Genomic DNA, 17,808 nt, shown 5'->3' on the forward strand with positions numbered 1-17,808 from the left:
TGAGGCCTTTTCCCCTGGGGGCTGCCCAGACATTCACTGAGCAGCTGCTGAAGGGCTCGATTCTCCTGAGGGTGTTGAAGAAGAGTCAGGAGATGAGTAAAACAAGGTCCCTGCCCTCAGTGAGTGACAAGCTTGGAAAGATAGCTCTACCTTACAAGTTGGGCAGAAAATGAGTGCGAAAGCCACATCCATGTTATTGCAACCACAAAAATTTAAATGGGGACAAGGCCATTATGTCTGGAACATTTTAATAGACTCTTGGCCAACCTTATGATTCTGGAAAATAATTTAAAGAGCAGTATTAATATGCAGCATGGGCCTTGGGCTTGGCCTGGAAGATAGGCAGGGCACAGCTGTACGGGAGGTGATTCAGGAGGGGAAGACCAGTGTTCATTAAGGTGTGGAGGTGGGACTGACCTGGCACCCAGCAGCTGTGCCTGAGAGGACCAGAGGGCTCCGGCTGTCGAGAAATGGAGGATGAGGAGCCACAGGTGGGAAGGAGTCAGCGTGTGGAGCATCTTGAGATGGTATTTGAAAGAGTCTGAGCCTCCTTCTGTGGTCCACAATTAGCTGCTGAAGGGTCTGCTGAGGAGAGCGACACACTGACGGTCCTCTTTTCAAAATGTAGATGAGGAACTGGCACACAGGACGAATCAGAGGAGGGGATTAGAATCAAAGGAAACCATGGTGATGAACTGCAGAGGAGGCATCAGGGAGGAGACTGATGTTTAGCAGGAACGATCTCTTGGACTTAATGATTGGTTGATTGTTAGAGATAAAGAGGAGGAGAGGGTCAAAGGCCACTGCAAAGTTTCATCCTGCAACCTCATAGAAGGGACCTGCATTGACAGAAATAAGGTAAGTCAGGTTTCCAACCACAACAAAATGATCTACCCAGTACTTATGACATGTCAGACTCCTACCTCATCTAACCTTCACAGTGATCCTATTGCCAGATGCTATTTTTATTGGACACTGAAGCTTAGAGGGGGTAAGCTATTGCTCAGGGCCATGCAGCCAGTAAGTAAACCTGGAGAAAGAATCAGGAGAGAGACCAAGCTCATAATCACTACTCTATGTTGCCTCTTCATTAGTAGATGGAATTGTGATGGAGGTCACATGTTGCTTACACTAGAGTAATAGTAATGATGACAGGAACATTGAGTGAGCTCTCGCATGTGCCAGGGACTTTATGTGCATCTCCTCATTTGAAGCAAGCCTGTAAAACAGGTTGTTATCCTCATTTTGCACATGAGGAAAGTGAGGCTCAGTGACATTAAGTAGCTTACCCTGGATCCTATGTCAGTAACAACAAACATGATTCTATCACCTAACATTTATTGAAAACTTTACTATGTACCACCCATTGCCTGAAGCATTTTGCTTGGATTATCTCAGACAACTTTTACAAGAACACTGTCATTCTCCTGACTTTACAGCTGAAGAAACTCAGGCAATCAAGGTTAAGTAACTTGGCTGAGGCCCTCCAACAAGGCTATTTCAGGGCCAGGATTCAAACCCAGGCTTTTCAGCTCCAGAGCCTGCACTAGGTAGAGAAGCTGAAAGCAGAATTCTTCTCTGCCTGAAGTAAGAGGAAGGTGTGGTAGCATAGGTAAACAGGTTGATAGGGAAGGAAAAGACCTTCGTGGAGATTGGAAGTCTGGCATGAGATTGGATCAGATCTGGAAGAAAGAATGTAGAGACAGATGGGATGGAGGCTCCGTAACAGTGACACCCTCAGTCCTGCAGCACTGGGCTATAGCAGGCTCTGCAAACACAGGCCGTGCAGGAGACAGGCACGTTCCGTCGTGTCCTCCACCTTACCTCCATACCTCATCCGTTCTGAGGCCAAGTCTCCATCGATTGTAGGTCCTTGGGCCCTGGACTTGGAGGTTGACCCAGAACTGAACTGCTTTTTGGAGGAGATTGAAAGAAAAAGATGCCTTATAGCCAGTCGATATTCTGCTATTCACACTGGCCTGAACATTCCCCTTAAAACAAACTGGAAGAGGGAATCTTGAAGAACAAACCCCACTAAAACAAAGCCTTCTCTCCAAGCGACAAAAGGGAAAATTGAAAAAGGCTCTAAGGGCAACTTGTTTTTTATTACACATAAAAAATTTCTTCTAGATTCTTATAATTCTATTTCTAAGAAAGATGTTTTATTTTAAAAAATAGCATAGTTGGGCATGATAACATGAGCCTGTAATCCTAACTACTTGGGAGGCTGAGGCAGGAGGACACCCTGAGGTCAGGAGTTTGAGGCCAGCCTGGGCAACATGGTGATGCCCCATCTCTAAAAAAAAATAATAATAATAATTTAAATCTCAGTAATATAAAAATTACATATCACTTGTACATACCAGGCGCTGTTCTGAATATTTAACCTATATACCACTGAGAAGGGTTGCATTTTCATTCCCATTTTCAGAGAGGAAAACCAAGGCAAAGGTGGTCTAGAGATGGGTCCCAGTGAATACTATGAATTTGAATGTAGGCAGAGTCAGCGTCCAGAGGCCACACCTCAAGCCATGATGTTATTCTGCCTTTGTGCTGAGACTTTACAAAATGTTTTTAACATACTTTACCTCATTTCACTCTCCACACTGTGGGAACAAGTATTACTCTCATCTTTAATTCATATAGGATAGAAATTAGGCTCAGAAAGGTTAATATACTGCTCAGAAATCACACAGCTAGTGACTGACAGAGTCAAGAATAAGAATAGAACCAAAGGTCATGCTTTTACTTCCCTGCCCCACTGCTAAACCTCTCTTATTGTGGAATCTTCTTTTGATTTTGTCCTAAAAGCATACACATGTAACACGGTCATATCTCCTTATTTGTCAGGACAAATTCTGCCTATTGTGGAGACAACTGCAATGGAACTAACCCTTTCCCATTGATCACATATTCCTAATCATCTCCCCATAATCCATTTTCTGCCAACTTGAATCACTATCCCTTTGTTCTATTTGCAATTTATAGACTATTGACTAAGTGTCATCCTTGTCAAAATAAACCATTGCCTGCCGAAGGGCATCTTGTCTGACCTAGAAATAATACACCTTCTCCTCCATTTTACTTACACCAAGAGGCATGAGCAGCCTCCCTGTCAGGGAGAATAACTGCTGCTGCTGACCCTATTTCCATGCGCAGGAGAGGACAGTGTCCCAAGCAGTCTGCCCACAGATGGCTCTCCCCACGGAGCAGCTCCTTTTCCCCTCCCCCACTCTCCCCTCCCCCTCCTCTCCCCCCTCCTCCCCCTCCTCCTCTTCCTCCTCCCCTCCCCTCCCCCTCCTCTCCCCCCTCCCCCACCTCCTCCTCCTCCCCTCCCCTCCCCCTCCTCTCCTCCCCCTCCTCCTCCCCTCCCCCTCCCCTCCTCTCCCTTCCTCCTCCCCTCCCCCTCCCTCTCCTCCCCTCCCCCTCCCCCCTCCCCCCCTCCTGCTGTGCGGACTGACCCGCAGCATCCTATCCCCACCACATTCTCCTTGGCCCTGCCCCCCTATACCTGCCACCGCTCTCCCGAGGCGCACACTGCAGGGGCCAAGGCCAAATTCCAGAAGTTCTGTACCCACAGATGGCTGATTTTACGTTCTTAGGAAGACACCTTTTGTTTTTTTTTTTTATCTGAACACAGGTTCGAATGTTTGCAGGCATATTTAACCCCTACTGAAACGTGGAACTCACGCTGGCCTTCACAGCAAGTCCCAGTCAGAGTTAGAGTCTTCCAGTCGGATCTGAAAGTCAGTTCTTTTACTCGAAAACGGTCATCACCAGATCATTTTATTTTTTTTCTCAGCTAAGAAAGAAATGCAGCTGTGAAGCCGGTTGTTGTTTCCCTTAACGCGCCTTCCTCACCTGACCAAATTCACCAAGCTGTGTGAATTCCCAATGCTGGAAACAGGCCTGTTCTTCCTCCTCTCGTGGAGTGCCTTCCTGTCCGCCGAGGCCGCCGGCCTGACAGGTCAGTGCTTCCCGCGCCCGCGCGGCCAGAGGCGCCTGCGACGCCGCGTGTCTGCGGGGCGGCCCCCCTGCCCTGGCAGGAGGCGAAATGAAGTCTGTCTGAAACGGTGGATGCGAATGGTTTGTGTCAGAATCAGCCTCCCCTGGGTAGCCTGAGGAGAAGAAATAATAATTCATCCATTTTGTGCAAAAATAACTTAATGGAACGTCTCCCAGATGCTTTCCTCTTCTCTCCCGGCTGGACAGGAGTGTGTGGAAAAGGCTGATGCATGGTGGTGATGGATGACTTTACAAATGGAAGTCTCCACTCGGAGCGTGAAAGGACACACACGACCGCTTTGTACAGAAGGGTGGTGGCCTTCCTTTGGCTGTAAACAGCAGGCTCCAATGCAAGCAGCCTCTCCAGGCTGTGCACAGCTCCACATGCGTCCGTGTTTAAGATCTTTGCGCATGCTCCATGGCAAGGTAGGAAAACAAATAGCAAATGTGGTGGCACTTAACACTACGGTTTAATGTCTCCTGCCACAGCAAGTTTACAGAGAGTCCTCTGAGGTGGAACAGTTGATAGAGGGACAGTCCATAACGTCCCAAGAACCACGGATCCTGGGATCTGGATTTGGCAATGAGGTTGTCTTTCTGCAGTAGCAGGATTTGCGCTTGGGTAGCTGCAATGAATGGGTGCTTTCCCATGTAAAAGAATCACTGCAGCTCTGAGAAAAATGCCAGAGCTATTTCTCTCCCCGGGCCTAGTTCCTTGCTTCTCCCAGGTTTCAATTCCTGGATCCCATTCTGCTCACTACATCTTAACTGACATTCAATTGGTGAGAATCTCCCCTTACGTGTTAACTAGTAACCAGGTATGCCTCCCAGGGTCTTGGCATTTTAATAGGTGATCCTTTAAATCTAAGTAATAAATAAAAATAAAATTTGACATGTATTGAGGGTATACCATGAGCCAGGTGCTGGCTAGCTGCCTTTCATGGATGATCTCATTAATTTACAGAAAGATTCAAAGTAAAAAGACTATCCCCAGTTTATTCAACCAACAGTAGGTGGTGGAGCTGGGATTAAAAACTAGGAAGTCCAATTCCAGACCCTCGGCTCTGGGGCACCAAGCTTTTCTACCTTGAATGAAATTCCATGGGTGGAATATCAAGCAGAGCTCCAAGAATAGGAAGGAAGATAGTTAGGATCCCAGGAGCCTGTGTGGCCCCATTGCCCCTTAGCTGGTCTTGGCTCTCCTGTGAATGCCATGGCGAATCCTTTTAGTAATGATAACCTATTGCTGTAACCAGTTGGCTCAACTTACTGCAGAGCCATACAGGCCAAGCTGTCCCCATGAGCTTTCAGGGTGTCTGCTGCCGATACAGAAAGCCACCCTGCCAGTTCTTGTGCCACTATAATCAAGACTATATTGCCAGATTCCACCCTTCCAACCAGGACCTTGTATCCAAATCATTCCAACACAAAGTCTGCTATGTTAGTGCATTGCCATGAGACTGAGGAGGTTGCTGAAGAGCTTCTGCATTCCAGGAAAAAAAACAAATAACCATGTCCCTTAAATGAAATAACATAGGTAAACCATTTATATCATAGTCATTCAAAAAAATGTGGTTCCCCTTCCTTTATATTCTATAGAGGAATTCAGCACATCACTTATAAAATAATCTAAGTAATGTTAACAATAAGAATTGTTGACCTTCCAGAAAGGTAAAGAAGTATCTTAACTTATCTAATATTTTTTAATCTTCTGTTGAGTGTTATAATAAATATATATACACACACACACACACACACACACACATGCCACTGCCTAGAAATTGTTCATTACTGTGTGTGAAAACTATCTATTTCCTGGTCCATTTCAACAAGTCTTGTTCTATTAACTACTTTAAAGGTTATGGTCCATGGGAAACTCTATAAATTGCTAGTTTATCTGCACCTTGCTCTTTTACTACCCTTTTCTACCAAATATCCTTATTGCAATGCCAGGCAGACCACCTTCCAAGGAGCCAGTATCATGAGACAAGTGAATATGGGTGTGGATCTCAGTAGCAGAAAGAGCCAAGTGTTCATGGCTGTATCCAGGGGCAGACTGACTCAACACTAGTGTTCCAGATTTAGGCACTGTGCCTAACAGGCATTCAAAATAAACCAAACTCTAGGTGTGAGCATTTTCTATTGCTAAAGACCAAGCCTGCTTAGTCCAAATTATTTATGTGTTTGTTTATTATTTAATCTTTGCCTATTTTCAAATTGGATTTGAGACAACTCATAATGTAAGCCATGCATACCATGGGACCATTTAGTTGAGGGTAAACACTCAAGTGCTCTAGGATAGAGTTTTTCTGCAAAATTAGGCAGCTGTTAATTGCTATGGTTTGGCAATAAATACAGCTCTGAGCTTTCTGGCAGTCAAAGCCAAAAGGGAAACGTGATGAGTTGTATAGGAATAATACAGCATTATAAAAGGAAGTCATACTCATTTAGAAAAATGGGCAAACTTTTTTCTGGCACTAAAATGTTAGGGGACTTTATCACATGCATCCTTATATAAGGGCCTTTGAACACCAGAATGGACAAGGTATTAAATAAGAATTTTAGGCAAGATTGAGATCTATTCTTTATGTGGTCATTTCTCATATCAACCTTCAATAAAATCTGAGGGCGTAATATCAAATCATAATTCTCTATGTTCATTTTGATGTAATAATAAAATCCTTTTAGTTCTAATCTCCAGGTAAACCAGTATGATGCAAAGCTAAAAATCTAGAAAACTTTTTAGAAAAATGCATACTAGAAGAATATACAATAATGAATACAGTGAACTAAAATGGAATGAACTATTAAATAGTTTATGAGTAACTAGAGGTAGCCAGCAATCATACAGCCTTGTATGGGATCTCTAATAGCACTTCATGTAGGTCCTAGAGATGGTGTTAATATGCAGTGATTTCTCAGCAGAATTCCCTGAGCCCTGACCCTTCAAACTGGGCCCCCAAGGACATCCACTAAGTGAGCAGGGCTCTAGGCCTGAGACCCCTGCTTCACCCCTTTTATTAGTTTCATGAATTGCATTGTCACATAAGATTTCATTTGAAAAAAGGATTTCTCCTTTTCTTTATATATAATTTTTTTTTATTTTTAGCATATTAGGATTTCTGCTACTTTAAACAAAGCACATGTGTTTTTAAATATATTTTATTTTTTCTTACATCCAAGGTGTAATATACATTCATTGTAGAAAATTTAGAAAATGTGGATTCACAGAAGGAAATAAAATTAGAATCATTTATATTCTTACTGCCTATTAATTACAATTTTTAATATTTATGCCCATCTAATTTTATATATAAATATGCATATATATGCTTTATTAAAAATATATACATGAACATATTCATGCATATACATATATGTATATGTTTCTTATTTTTAAGTAACTTTTTTCATTCAACAATTTATAGCAAATATTTTTTATGACATTAAATACTGCATCACATGAACTTACCATAATTCTACCAATCTTTTGGTTGTTTACAGTATTTATTATTATTACAATGATAATCCTTATAGCTAAATATTTGAATTTTTATTTATATAACTGCCTAAAAATAAAATGTCTTGGTTAATAGGAAGGCTAAAATTTTACGTTTTTGGAGAAATTTGTCCAAATTGTCCTCTAGAAAATTTGTATGTCTTTGTGCTCCCACCTACAAAGTAAAAGAGAGCTCATTCAATCACATCTACACTACCCTCAATCTTATTAATCACTGTCAATTTCATAATCAATTTCTAGTTTATTCTGGTTTACATTTATTATATTTTTACTGAGGAAAAGAATTTTAATTACATGTCATTGGCTCTTTGTATCTCTTCTTTGGTGAACTACCATTTTAAAGTCTTTGTTTTATAACCTGTTGAGATGCTTATCTTTGTCACATTGTAGTTTAGTTGCTCTTTATTAACAAAAATCTTTGTCATATAAGCTATAAATATTATTCAATTTGTATTTGTACCTTTAAATATGTTTTGTTTGTTTGGGTAAAGGAAAGGGGTTAGTATAGACATTTTCAAGTTTTGTGTAATTTTATCACCTCCTAAGAAAGCCCAAGTCTTTCTTAAAGATAATGTATACTTCCTTTTAAAAGTTGTGTGGTTTTGTTTTTGCATTGGAAACCAACTGGAATTTGTTTTGATGTGTGGTGTGAGGTATAGTAGGGATTTGATTTTCTTCCCAGAAAGCTTATCTTAATACCCATCAACCTTTACCTATGAGTTTAAATGTCTATGTGTGTATGTAAATATATGTCTATATATATTGGGCTTTCTATTATTCTGCTGAGATTTCAATCTTCACTGTTTCAACTATTTTAACTTTATGGTTTACTTTAATATCTAGTAGATCAATCTCTCACCCTCCTTGCCTATTTTCAAAAGCTCCTTTGCTATACTTATATATTTATTATTCTAGATGGATTTGAAAATAATTTTGTTAGGTTGCAAACAGAGAATAATTTTGGGATTATGACTGAGGATACATGAAATTTCTATATTAATTTGAGGGGAAGTGGCATTTTATAGCATTGAGTCTTCCCCCCAGGAATATGTTATGTCTCTCCATTTGTTTGAGTCATATTTTATGGCCATCAGTAAATTTTTATAGCTGTCTTCATATTAGACCTACAAATTTCTTGTTAAGTATCTTTTTAGCTATTTTATATTTTTGGGTGCTATAATGAATGGAAACTTTCATGGTTTCTAATTGCTCATTGTTTGTATATGTGCATTGAGATTACATTTTTTATTTACTCTCTGTAGTTCTGAAATACAAAACTAGAGCTGATCTATAGAATTAGGATTTATGGGCAGAAGTTATAATAGACTATCAGGTCCATGAGGGCTTTATCAGTACCAACAGAGTGGCTGAAGCATCCCATGCACTCAATAAATATCTTTTTAGCTCAAAAAAAGGAAACACTTTCAAAATCTGAATAACAGATCACTTTATGAGGTAGTGAAGGCTCTGTGTCTGATATTATTCCTGCAGATTCTATTGTCCCTGGTCCAGATACTCCACAGCAGATCCATACATCAAGTGAAAGATATGTCGTAAGTTTCATTAATCTACACTTTATGTTCCCAATTCCTAAGTTAAAAAATAAAGACATGTAAGCATGAAAAGAAGAGCCTGATCTGGAGGAATGTGGTGGATGCATGTTGGTTTTGGCTGCCTACACATATTCTTCCTTTCACTGGTGTTGGTATTCTGCTGTTTCTTAGGGAACCAGTCACCCCCTCTGTTGCATAACACCTTGTCAAGGTGTCCCACCCTCCCCTGCCAAGGAGAACAAGGACGTCTGAAGCTAGGTGAACCAAACACTCTTTCCCTGAGATGGGAAACGTTGGAGGGAGATAGAGCATATATAATTGCTAGCACCTGTTCTTTCCAATAGCAGCGCCCTCTTGAGACCTTCTATTTATTCCTGCCACCAGGTCCCTGGAGCCACCTTGATGCCTCTTTTCTGAGAGCTATCATACTTGCTTCCAAGAAATTCCTTTCTGATTACAGTAACTAGAGTCTTTCATGTATTGCTCGCAAACAAAGAAACCTAAATGGTACAAAGGATGCAATAATCCAGGAAGTATTTCAACAAAAGAAACTGCATAACTTGATGACAGATCAGAAGGGAAAAAAGGCTCAGAGACGGCACAGCCTGTGGGCTAGGATGCTTGGGACGATCTTATGCCAGGTGCATACTGATAGACAAAGAGAATCAAGCTTTTCAAGACAGTTTTCACAGTGTTCATTATCCTTTCCAATTCAGCTCCTTATCAGATTCATTATGAACACTTCAGTGTGGGGGGCTTCCTCATTACCACACCGCCTGCTTTCACTTTCAGTTGTTACTAATTTGATGATGATCATTAGATTTATTTTGATCATCTTTTACTTCAAGGGCCACATTTGCAGCCACCTCGTCTCAGTCTCTTGGAAATTGCACCTGCAAATGTTCAATAGTCACACAGAAGAACTTGGTTTTTTTGGAAACAAGTGGCTTTTAGACATGCAAATGAAGGTTGGCATTTCTATTACCCAGAAGTCTGATTCTCTGCTATTGGAAATATACAAGTGCAGTTGAGAAAACTTTTACTTGGGAAGGCTGGGCAGAATATAGGATGCAAGTGAGAAGTCTTTCTAGGGGATGACAGTGTGTACATAGAAATGGACTTTAGGGATTTCTCAAAAGCCAGAAGAGCATGGAAAGAGAACATATATGGATCTGTTTGCCCTACTTATAAAATCTGCCACTCAGGGCTAAGTCTCTGGTTCTGGCTCCTCAGCTGACTTACTAAGAGATTGGATTAAGTCATCCTATTAATTAGTATCTCCATTTTCCTCACTACAAAGGTAAAAGGTTTTTATTATTTTGTAATGGAGGGACATTGTACACACACACAATGTGGCTTTTGAGTAAATACACGACCCTAAGTTATTCTCTCCATGAGGTACCTTATATATATGTCCACCTAATTTCTGATCAGGTCAAATTTTTCTTGTGCAGAGGCCTATTTTCTAAATGTCATTAGGTTACTGAGCTATTATTTTAAATTGAATATTGAAAATACTTCAGCAGTATTATTTATAACATACTTTCTAATGAAATTGAATCCTGTCATAGAAGCTGCTTTTCAGTTTATAAAGATAACCAAAAGCACAGCTGGACAGGTTGTTTGAAAACTCATTTTTATAATCTGTTTCCCAGATGAGACTTTGGGGGTCAGGTTTTTGCCAGAAGCAAACTTTCAGGGACTGTCATTAAACACCCAAAGAGTAATATTTCTAATGGCAACATTGACACCGTATCTAATGATTTCTCTGCTTCCAGGCATTGCTATAATAAAAGCAGCTTCCATTTTTAGATTCCTGGGGCATATTTTATTTCTGTTGAAGGCAAAGGAGGGGGAGGAGGCCATTGGTATTCCTCTTTTTCTCATACAGAAAGGTAAACAGTACAGACCACTATTTACTCAACTTAGAATGATTGCCATCTAAGTAAATAAACATGTAAAAATATGGAGAAAAAAAAGTCCTAGTTACTGATGATGCTGCTGCATTTTTTAGTCTGATTCTAGAGAGTAAAAGACACTAAAAAAAATTTAAAGTGGTAAAACAAAGGAATAAAACTATGGCCCATTCATTAAGGAATTGACCAAGTTGTCTGAAAGAATCACTCAGCACACCCAAGTATGGAGTACAATGTAAACAGTTACATCATCTTAATCCCTCCATCCAAGCCTGTTATATTGGTCTCAAATCACAAGAGCCTAATTACATTGTCATGATAAGGAAAAGCTGCACTTGGAAGCTCAGGTCCTGTGTATCTGTCAAGTCAGTTCTTGAAAAGCTTTTGTTGAGTAAGCAGTCAGGAAAAGGAAAACTTGGGAAAGTCTTCCTTTTTTGCAATAGACAAGGAGGAAATGTTTCCAAATAAAATAACTATTACTGGACATGTTGAGGTTTCACTAGATCTGAATAAGTTGGCTCATTACTTCTCATCTCCATCACCTCTCAGTTTGGCAAAAATTGTTTTGAGACTCTTAAGAAGGCTTTTAGCTCAGAGGTGAATGTGTTCCATTTGGGTTGCCACTGATGCATTGCATGACTGGACAGGAAATGTATTTCTGGAGCTCAGTAAATAAAACAAATCGCCAGCGGAAGACTTAGTTTGAATTGTTTCTCACAACAAATCTGGCCAGTTTCAGCTTCTAAATACATATCATTAGCCAACGTCTCTTACCTTAAAACTGTTCTCGCGTCCATACTGACGGGACCAGGTGAATCCAACTAAGTCAACAATTTACCAACAAATGAGGTGCAGTGAGGATTTTCCAAGCCAAAAATAAAACCTGGGGGCTCAAACTATTAGACATTCAAGCTGCAGAAACAGGCATCCAAAGTTCTCAAGGGGATTAGTTAACCAGCACACTGAACCCAGGGCAAACATGCAATGATGCCATCTCACTAAACACAGGTGTAAAGTACATCTCCTTGCATAATAACTCATTAACTCACACCTGCACTTTCTTGAACTTCAAATAGCTCTTCATCTCAATATTCAAACAACCTGCACATGTAACTGAAGTTGTGGACAAAGTTACCCTGCTTTCGTCACTGTAAATGTTTTCACCCATTATTTAACATCTCTTCATGGTGCCAGGAGGCAGGCATAGCAAAAAAGGGAAAATTCTTTTCTTCTCAAGAGCCTGTATTTTGCAGAGGTGTGTAGAAAATTGTCAAAAAATGGCACAAATAACTAACATGTAGGTAAAAGAGAAAAAGGAGTCAAGAATAATTCCCAGGTCCCTATATTAACTGGATCAATGGTTCACTTCACCAAAATGGGGAATGCAAGTGAATGCAGTAGAAAGGGAGACACAATCACCAGCTCATTCCAGGACCTTCAGAATTGTACACAAGTATAGAACATCCACGTGAAAAGGCACAGTGGGCAATGGGACCTGGGCATCTGGGATGAGATTGCTGATTAGAGATTTGGGCGACATTGGTATAAATATGTTAGCTGACTCCAAAGAAATGGAAACTGAAAAGAGAAAAGGACAAGGAGGGTAAGCCTGATGAGCACCAAAGCTTGAGGCAATATACCAGGGATACAAGTGGAAAAGCGTTTTTCTTCTTCTCCACACCTCAAACTGATTTGCATAAGTACTCATTACTACATTATGAAGAATTTACATAGAGGAGTTTTGTTTTAAATGGAAATTTATAAATCATGCAACACAGACATGAAGTAACACTTACATGCATGTCTATACTCTGCATTGGGGAAACAGAATAAGAACATAGATTTATGCTGTTTTCTATATTGATGTTCTTCTATTCCACGGACTCATGATTAATCTGCCAACTACAGAGTTGCCAAATATGGTGAACGAGACAGTAATTGTACTCTTTGGAAACTTAGATTCTTTCGTATTCCCTGAAGGAGTTCTCCATTTCGTTAAATCTTTGACTTCTTAGTTCCAGGTTCACTTTCAGTGGTGGTAGGAAACCTGTCAGAAATGTCTCTTTTTACTAGATCAAAAATAAATAAAAGTGTGGCATGGAATAATAACCCAACAACCTTCAATCCCTCAGAGTACCTGAGAGCACACATTTTTTTTATTTCTTACTCATTCACTCTTTGTGTACTAATGATACAAAATATTTGCTGTCCAAAAATGCAATATTTTCTTGTCTTAGAAACTCTTCGAGTCTGCATTTCATGTCAAGGAAAAACATGCTTCATGTGACAGACGTTTATTTTTCTGCTTTCTTATCTGAAGGCTTTATCAAATTTTAATGAGAAAAGAACTGTGGAATAATATTATCAGAGGCAAAGATTGTAAGTGAGAATAGTCTTGAATAAGGAAATTTAAATATTAAATGAAAATGGACCCTGCCACTAATAAATCCATGCAAACATCTATTAATATTTGTATGTGAGGATCAAAAACTAATCTCCGCGTGTTCCCTTTTCAAAGCAGATAAACATTTCCTGCAATAGAGCTTCATTCCTTTGACAAATCAGCATTTGAGCACCTAATGTCCCCTGGTCTCCTTGGCACTGGTATGGGTTAGGAGCAATGCAAAATGGTCAGGGCCTCGGCCCTTTGTGGAGATCAAGGTCGAGAGGAAGATATGGATAATCTATTTGACAGGAAGTCAACATGAAGGAGTAAATAAAACACAATGCAATGCTTCAATTCTATGTATGCAGACCTTGAAGCAAATGTAAAAACTGAGCCATTCATATCGCAGACATTTAAAATTGGAAGGCGCTTAGAGGTCAGCTAGACTAGAGCAATGTTTACCAGAATTTCTTGACCCCATCTGGCAAAAAATAAAATAGGTTCATCAGGTACCATATGCTTGTATATTTATTTTCATTTTTTTACCCACAAGGGTAATTATATTATACATAAAAGGGTAATTTTGTAATACATAAAAATGCTAATTAAAATTATGAAGTTCTTATATTTCTTCCACTCTTCAATGGGTTGTCTTACCCCAGTTTGATAACTGCTATTGCACACCACCTTCCTCAATTTAGTGAGGAGGAAACAATGGACCAGGCAATGAATTTAAATTGCACAAATCATTAAACTAGTTAGACGTCTGAGCTATGACCAGATAGATCCTAGATCCCTCAATGTAGTACATTTTTTCCATATAGGATTTATAACCACACATTGAACCTTGATGATGTAAGCAAGTACACAGTGTATATTTAGCAGAACTAATATTCTTTGAGAGGATCCAGAAGTGAGAGAGTCATGGAGAACAATGTAAATGCTACTCTGTTAATCAAAGGAGTTAATTGTCCTCTGAAAATCGATCTCTCTGGAAATAATTTGCTCACCAACAGAATCATTATTTTTCCCAAAGAATTATGGACGTCAGCACGCTGTTTCCTAAATTTCTTTGCCTGCCAATTGACTTGAATTTAACTGTATGCCTCTTTGTGGTTTCTCAAAACAGTTCTTTGAGCTAGTGTTAAAAAGTATTGGTTCTAGTTCTTGTTCAAAATTGCATAAATGAACCCCTGCAGCTAATTCTTTGGGGATCTCGCCCACTGCTGAAGTCTCACTGTGCAAACACTGAAAGGCAATCCTGCACACAAACGTGAGTCAGATACTCTGATTCTTTTCTCTAGGCGGCTTCCTGATTTCTTTCAGAGCCCCATATGCCACATAGTAAAGAAAATTGCAAATAAGAAATACTCAAGTGTTTGGTTCTGAAAGTGCTCTTTAGGTAGTCTGGAGATGGTCTGAAAGTTTTCCAGGAAGATGTTTTAGCTCTACTACACTAAAAAAGTCAACAATATAATTTGACTGCCATAACATCTAAAAGTGTTTCTACGAAGACCATGTGAGCATAAACAATTATCCAAATAATTCAAGATGAAAGAATCCCTATAGTAATTTTTTTAAAAACAGTTTTATGCCCAGAACCATCCAGATTCTCTGTTATTCTGAGCCTCCAAAAAAGTACTTGGTCTCTACTTCAGCTGTCCCCAAACTTTTTGGCACCAGGGACCATTTTCATAGAGACAATTCCAGGAGGAAGTGGGGGATGGTGGGGGAAAGTGGAGGAGACTAGGGCGGGGAGGGATGGTTTCGGGATGACTTAAGTACATTACATTTATTGTGCACTTTATTTCTATTATTACATTGTAATATATAATGAAATAATTATACAGTCACCAAAAAAAAAAAAGATATTTTTGAGCATGACCCACTCCATGTGGACCCAGATGTATGTATAATACCCCACTCCATTCATCATTGCCAAAGGATCCCATAAATACAACTTGATTCCAAGATCTTAGGCAACTGCATTTAGCAATTTTAGCAATTGCATTTAATGACTGCTTATTTTTCCAGCAGAGATGGAAACAGAATGATCAGTTCATTTTTGTTGGGAAAGAAATTGAAATATTTTGCCAGCAGAGGAGAGACATACTAGGTGTTTCATGCTTAGAATTTTTATGTATACTAGGACTAATAAAATATACAAATACTTTAGTGCTTTTAATAGTTTGAAAGTTAAACCTAGACTTTATTAGTTGTTTCTCCTATTAAGTTTTGTACTTAGAAAAATTATAATTAATTTAATGTGCATTTATCCACTATTTATAATGAATTAAAACCCAATGTGTGCTGATGAAGTGCATGTTTCTCAGACATGCCCCACAGTCTCCTATCTCTCTCCCTTTCTTCTTACTGAATTCCTTACCCCTGAACCTGCACTCCCAAATTGTTATCATCTTTGAAGACCCAAAAGCCTCTGCATCCTTTAGGAAAACTTCCCCCATGTCCTTCTCCCTCCTTCCACAGCCTGAAAGGAATCACTCTCAGGATTCCTATTTTCTTGTCACCCACTACATTCCACCTAGTGCCAGATGTCTGTGTGTGCATGTTGTCTCTGTTAGGAGACATGAGGCTCCTTGGGGTCTGGGGCTGGCTTTATTCATTCTTATGTTCCAGTATCCATGACCAGTGCTTTAGCTCATTACAGAACCTCAATAGATAAGTAGCAATCAGGTGGATAAATAGTGGATACCCAGGCTAACTCATGAAAGTCTAGTACCTTCACTATAATATTACTGAGAATTGTCTAAGTTTGGATTACTAGGAGTAAAAGGCACATTTTTACCTGCTTTCCTTGATGCAGGAGTTCAAGGTGAAGAGAAGGCAACAAATAACAACTAAGGGCATAGAATATGCAAAGCACATACTATTTTATCTCCTGGGAGCTTGTTAAACAGGAAATGTTGTTGAGTGTACCCCGGAAATGAGCTTCTCTAAGTTATTGCTTCTTTTCATGCCGTCTTCCTTTCATCTACTTCTAATAATTACTGTAAAACCTTATATTTGCTTATTAGCATTTAGTTTGTAGAGCATTTTAATATCCATCATATTGCTTCATACTCAGAACAGGCCTGTGAGACAGGTCGGTGCTATCCAAATGAGAAGACTGAGGCTAGGAGGGGAAGACTGGCTAACATCAGCCATTGGGTACCTGCATCTGTGGCCAGAGAACAGGGCCTGAAAAGCTTGGAGCCCTGAGAGCGCCCCGGCTGAGAGGCATGGATCACATAGTTATTTTACAACTTTTAATTTTACTGACCAAGTCTACTTTTTCATATGTTCTCTTTGGCTCATTTTTCATTTTTCTTTATTAAGTCTTTTATTCTGTTTACTTTGGGTCTATGTTTATGTCCTCTGTCTAGCTTCTTGAGATAAAATAGTCTGTTAATTTTCAATCATTTTTTACTAATAAAATACATGAAAGGCTATAAATTTTCCTCTAAATAATCATTTAGTTTTTATCCCATTGGTTTTGATAGGGAATGCAGTATATATTTTTATTTTTTTCTAAACCGTCTTAAATTTTATCTTCAACTCCAATTTTATTTAAAAGAATACATTTTAAAATCTCCAATGGATACATTTATTTAATCTATACTATTTGTTAATTTCCAATCTTATAACACTGTGACCAAAAGATGATAATTTTATGCTGTTGTGATCAAAGGATGTGATTTATTTGCTTTATCTTTTTATAAAGGGGGCAAAATTTATTGAACTATTTGGTAAAATTTATCATTAATTTTATGCCATGTGAGTAATTTTTTTCACATTCTAGTAATGTTGGGATTAAAAGGAATAATTTAAAAATAAAGCCATAAAATATGAATTTTAAAAATTTAAAACTCTTCACATGTTCTTGATTATAATTCCTCCTTGAAACTAAAATTATTTCACAGAACCATGTCAATTTTAAAAAGTCACAGAAAGAAAAACAGAAAATAAAACACAAAAATGTAATTTTGAAACATTTTTTAAAGTTAGCAAAGGACATGTATATTCCAAGAAAAAAGGGTTACAAAAACTGTGTTGCTCCTTTGTCTTCTAATTGTCCCTAAATGCTAAAGGGTTAAGAATAAGACAAAAGTCTCAGTTTAGGACCATACAAGGTCAGGGCCAAGCCACAGCAAGGGTGAATTGATATTTTGTACCAAACTATGGGCCAGAGACTTGCTTCTCAAAGTGTGGTCCAAGGACCAGCAGCATGGACTCCCCCTGACGGTATAAAAAGCAGAACCTGGGGCTCTACCCCAAAACTATTGAAGCAGAATCTTCATTCTAACAAGATCCTCAGGTGATTCAGTATAAAAGTTGGATGTACAGTACTATTCAAAGGCACTGGAAAAAGTTCTGAAATCCTTGTATAACGTAGATTTTTTGAACACAGTTAAGCTTCCAGATGGGGGC

General features: G+C 39.2%; 1 protein-coding gene across 1 annotated transcript in view; it reads left to right on the top strand.

Moving 5' to 3' along the window:
• SLC9A9 (solute carrier family 9 member A9) overlaps window positions 1–17,808 on the top strand; it is a 541,491-nt gene that overhangs the window by 238,498 nt on the left and 285,185 nt on the right. The window contains exon 8 of the mRNA XM_076004836.1: window positions 3,862–3,967. Within this exon, the coding sequence (XP_075860951.1) occupies window positions 3,862–3,967 (106 nt within the window). The remainder of the gene's footprint in view (window positions 1–3,861; window positions 3,968–17,808) is intronic.

The sequence above is a fragment of the Microcebus murinus genome, chromosome 1 (assembly GCF_040939455.1).
Source record: "Microcebus murinus isolate Inina chromosome 1, M.murinus_Inina_mat1.0, whole genome shotgun sequence".
Lineage (NCBI taxonomy): Eukaryota > Metazoa > Chordata > Mammalia > Primates > Cheirogaleidae > Microcebus > Microcebus murinus.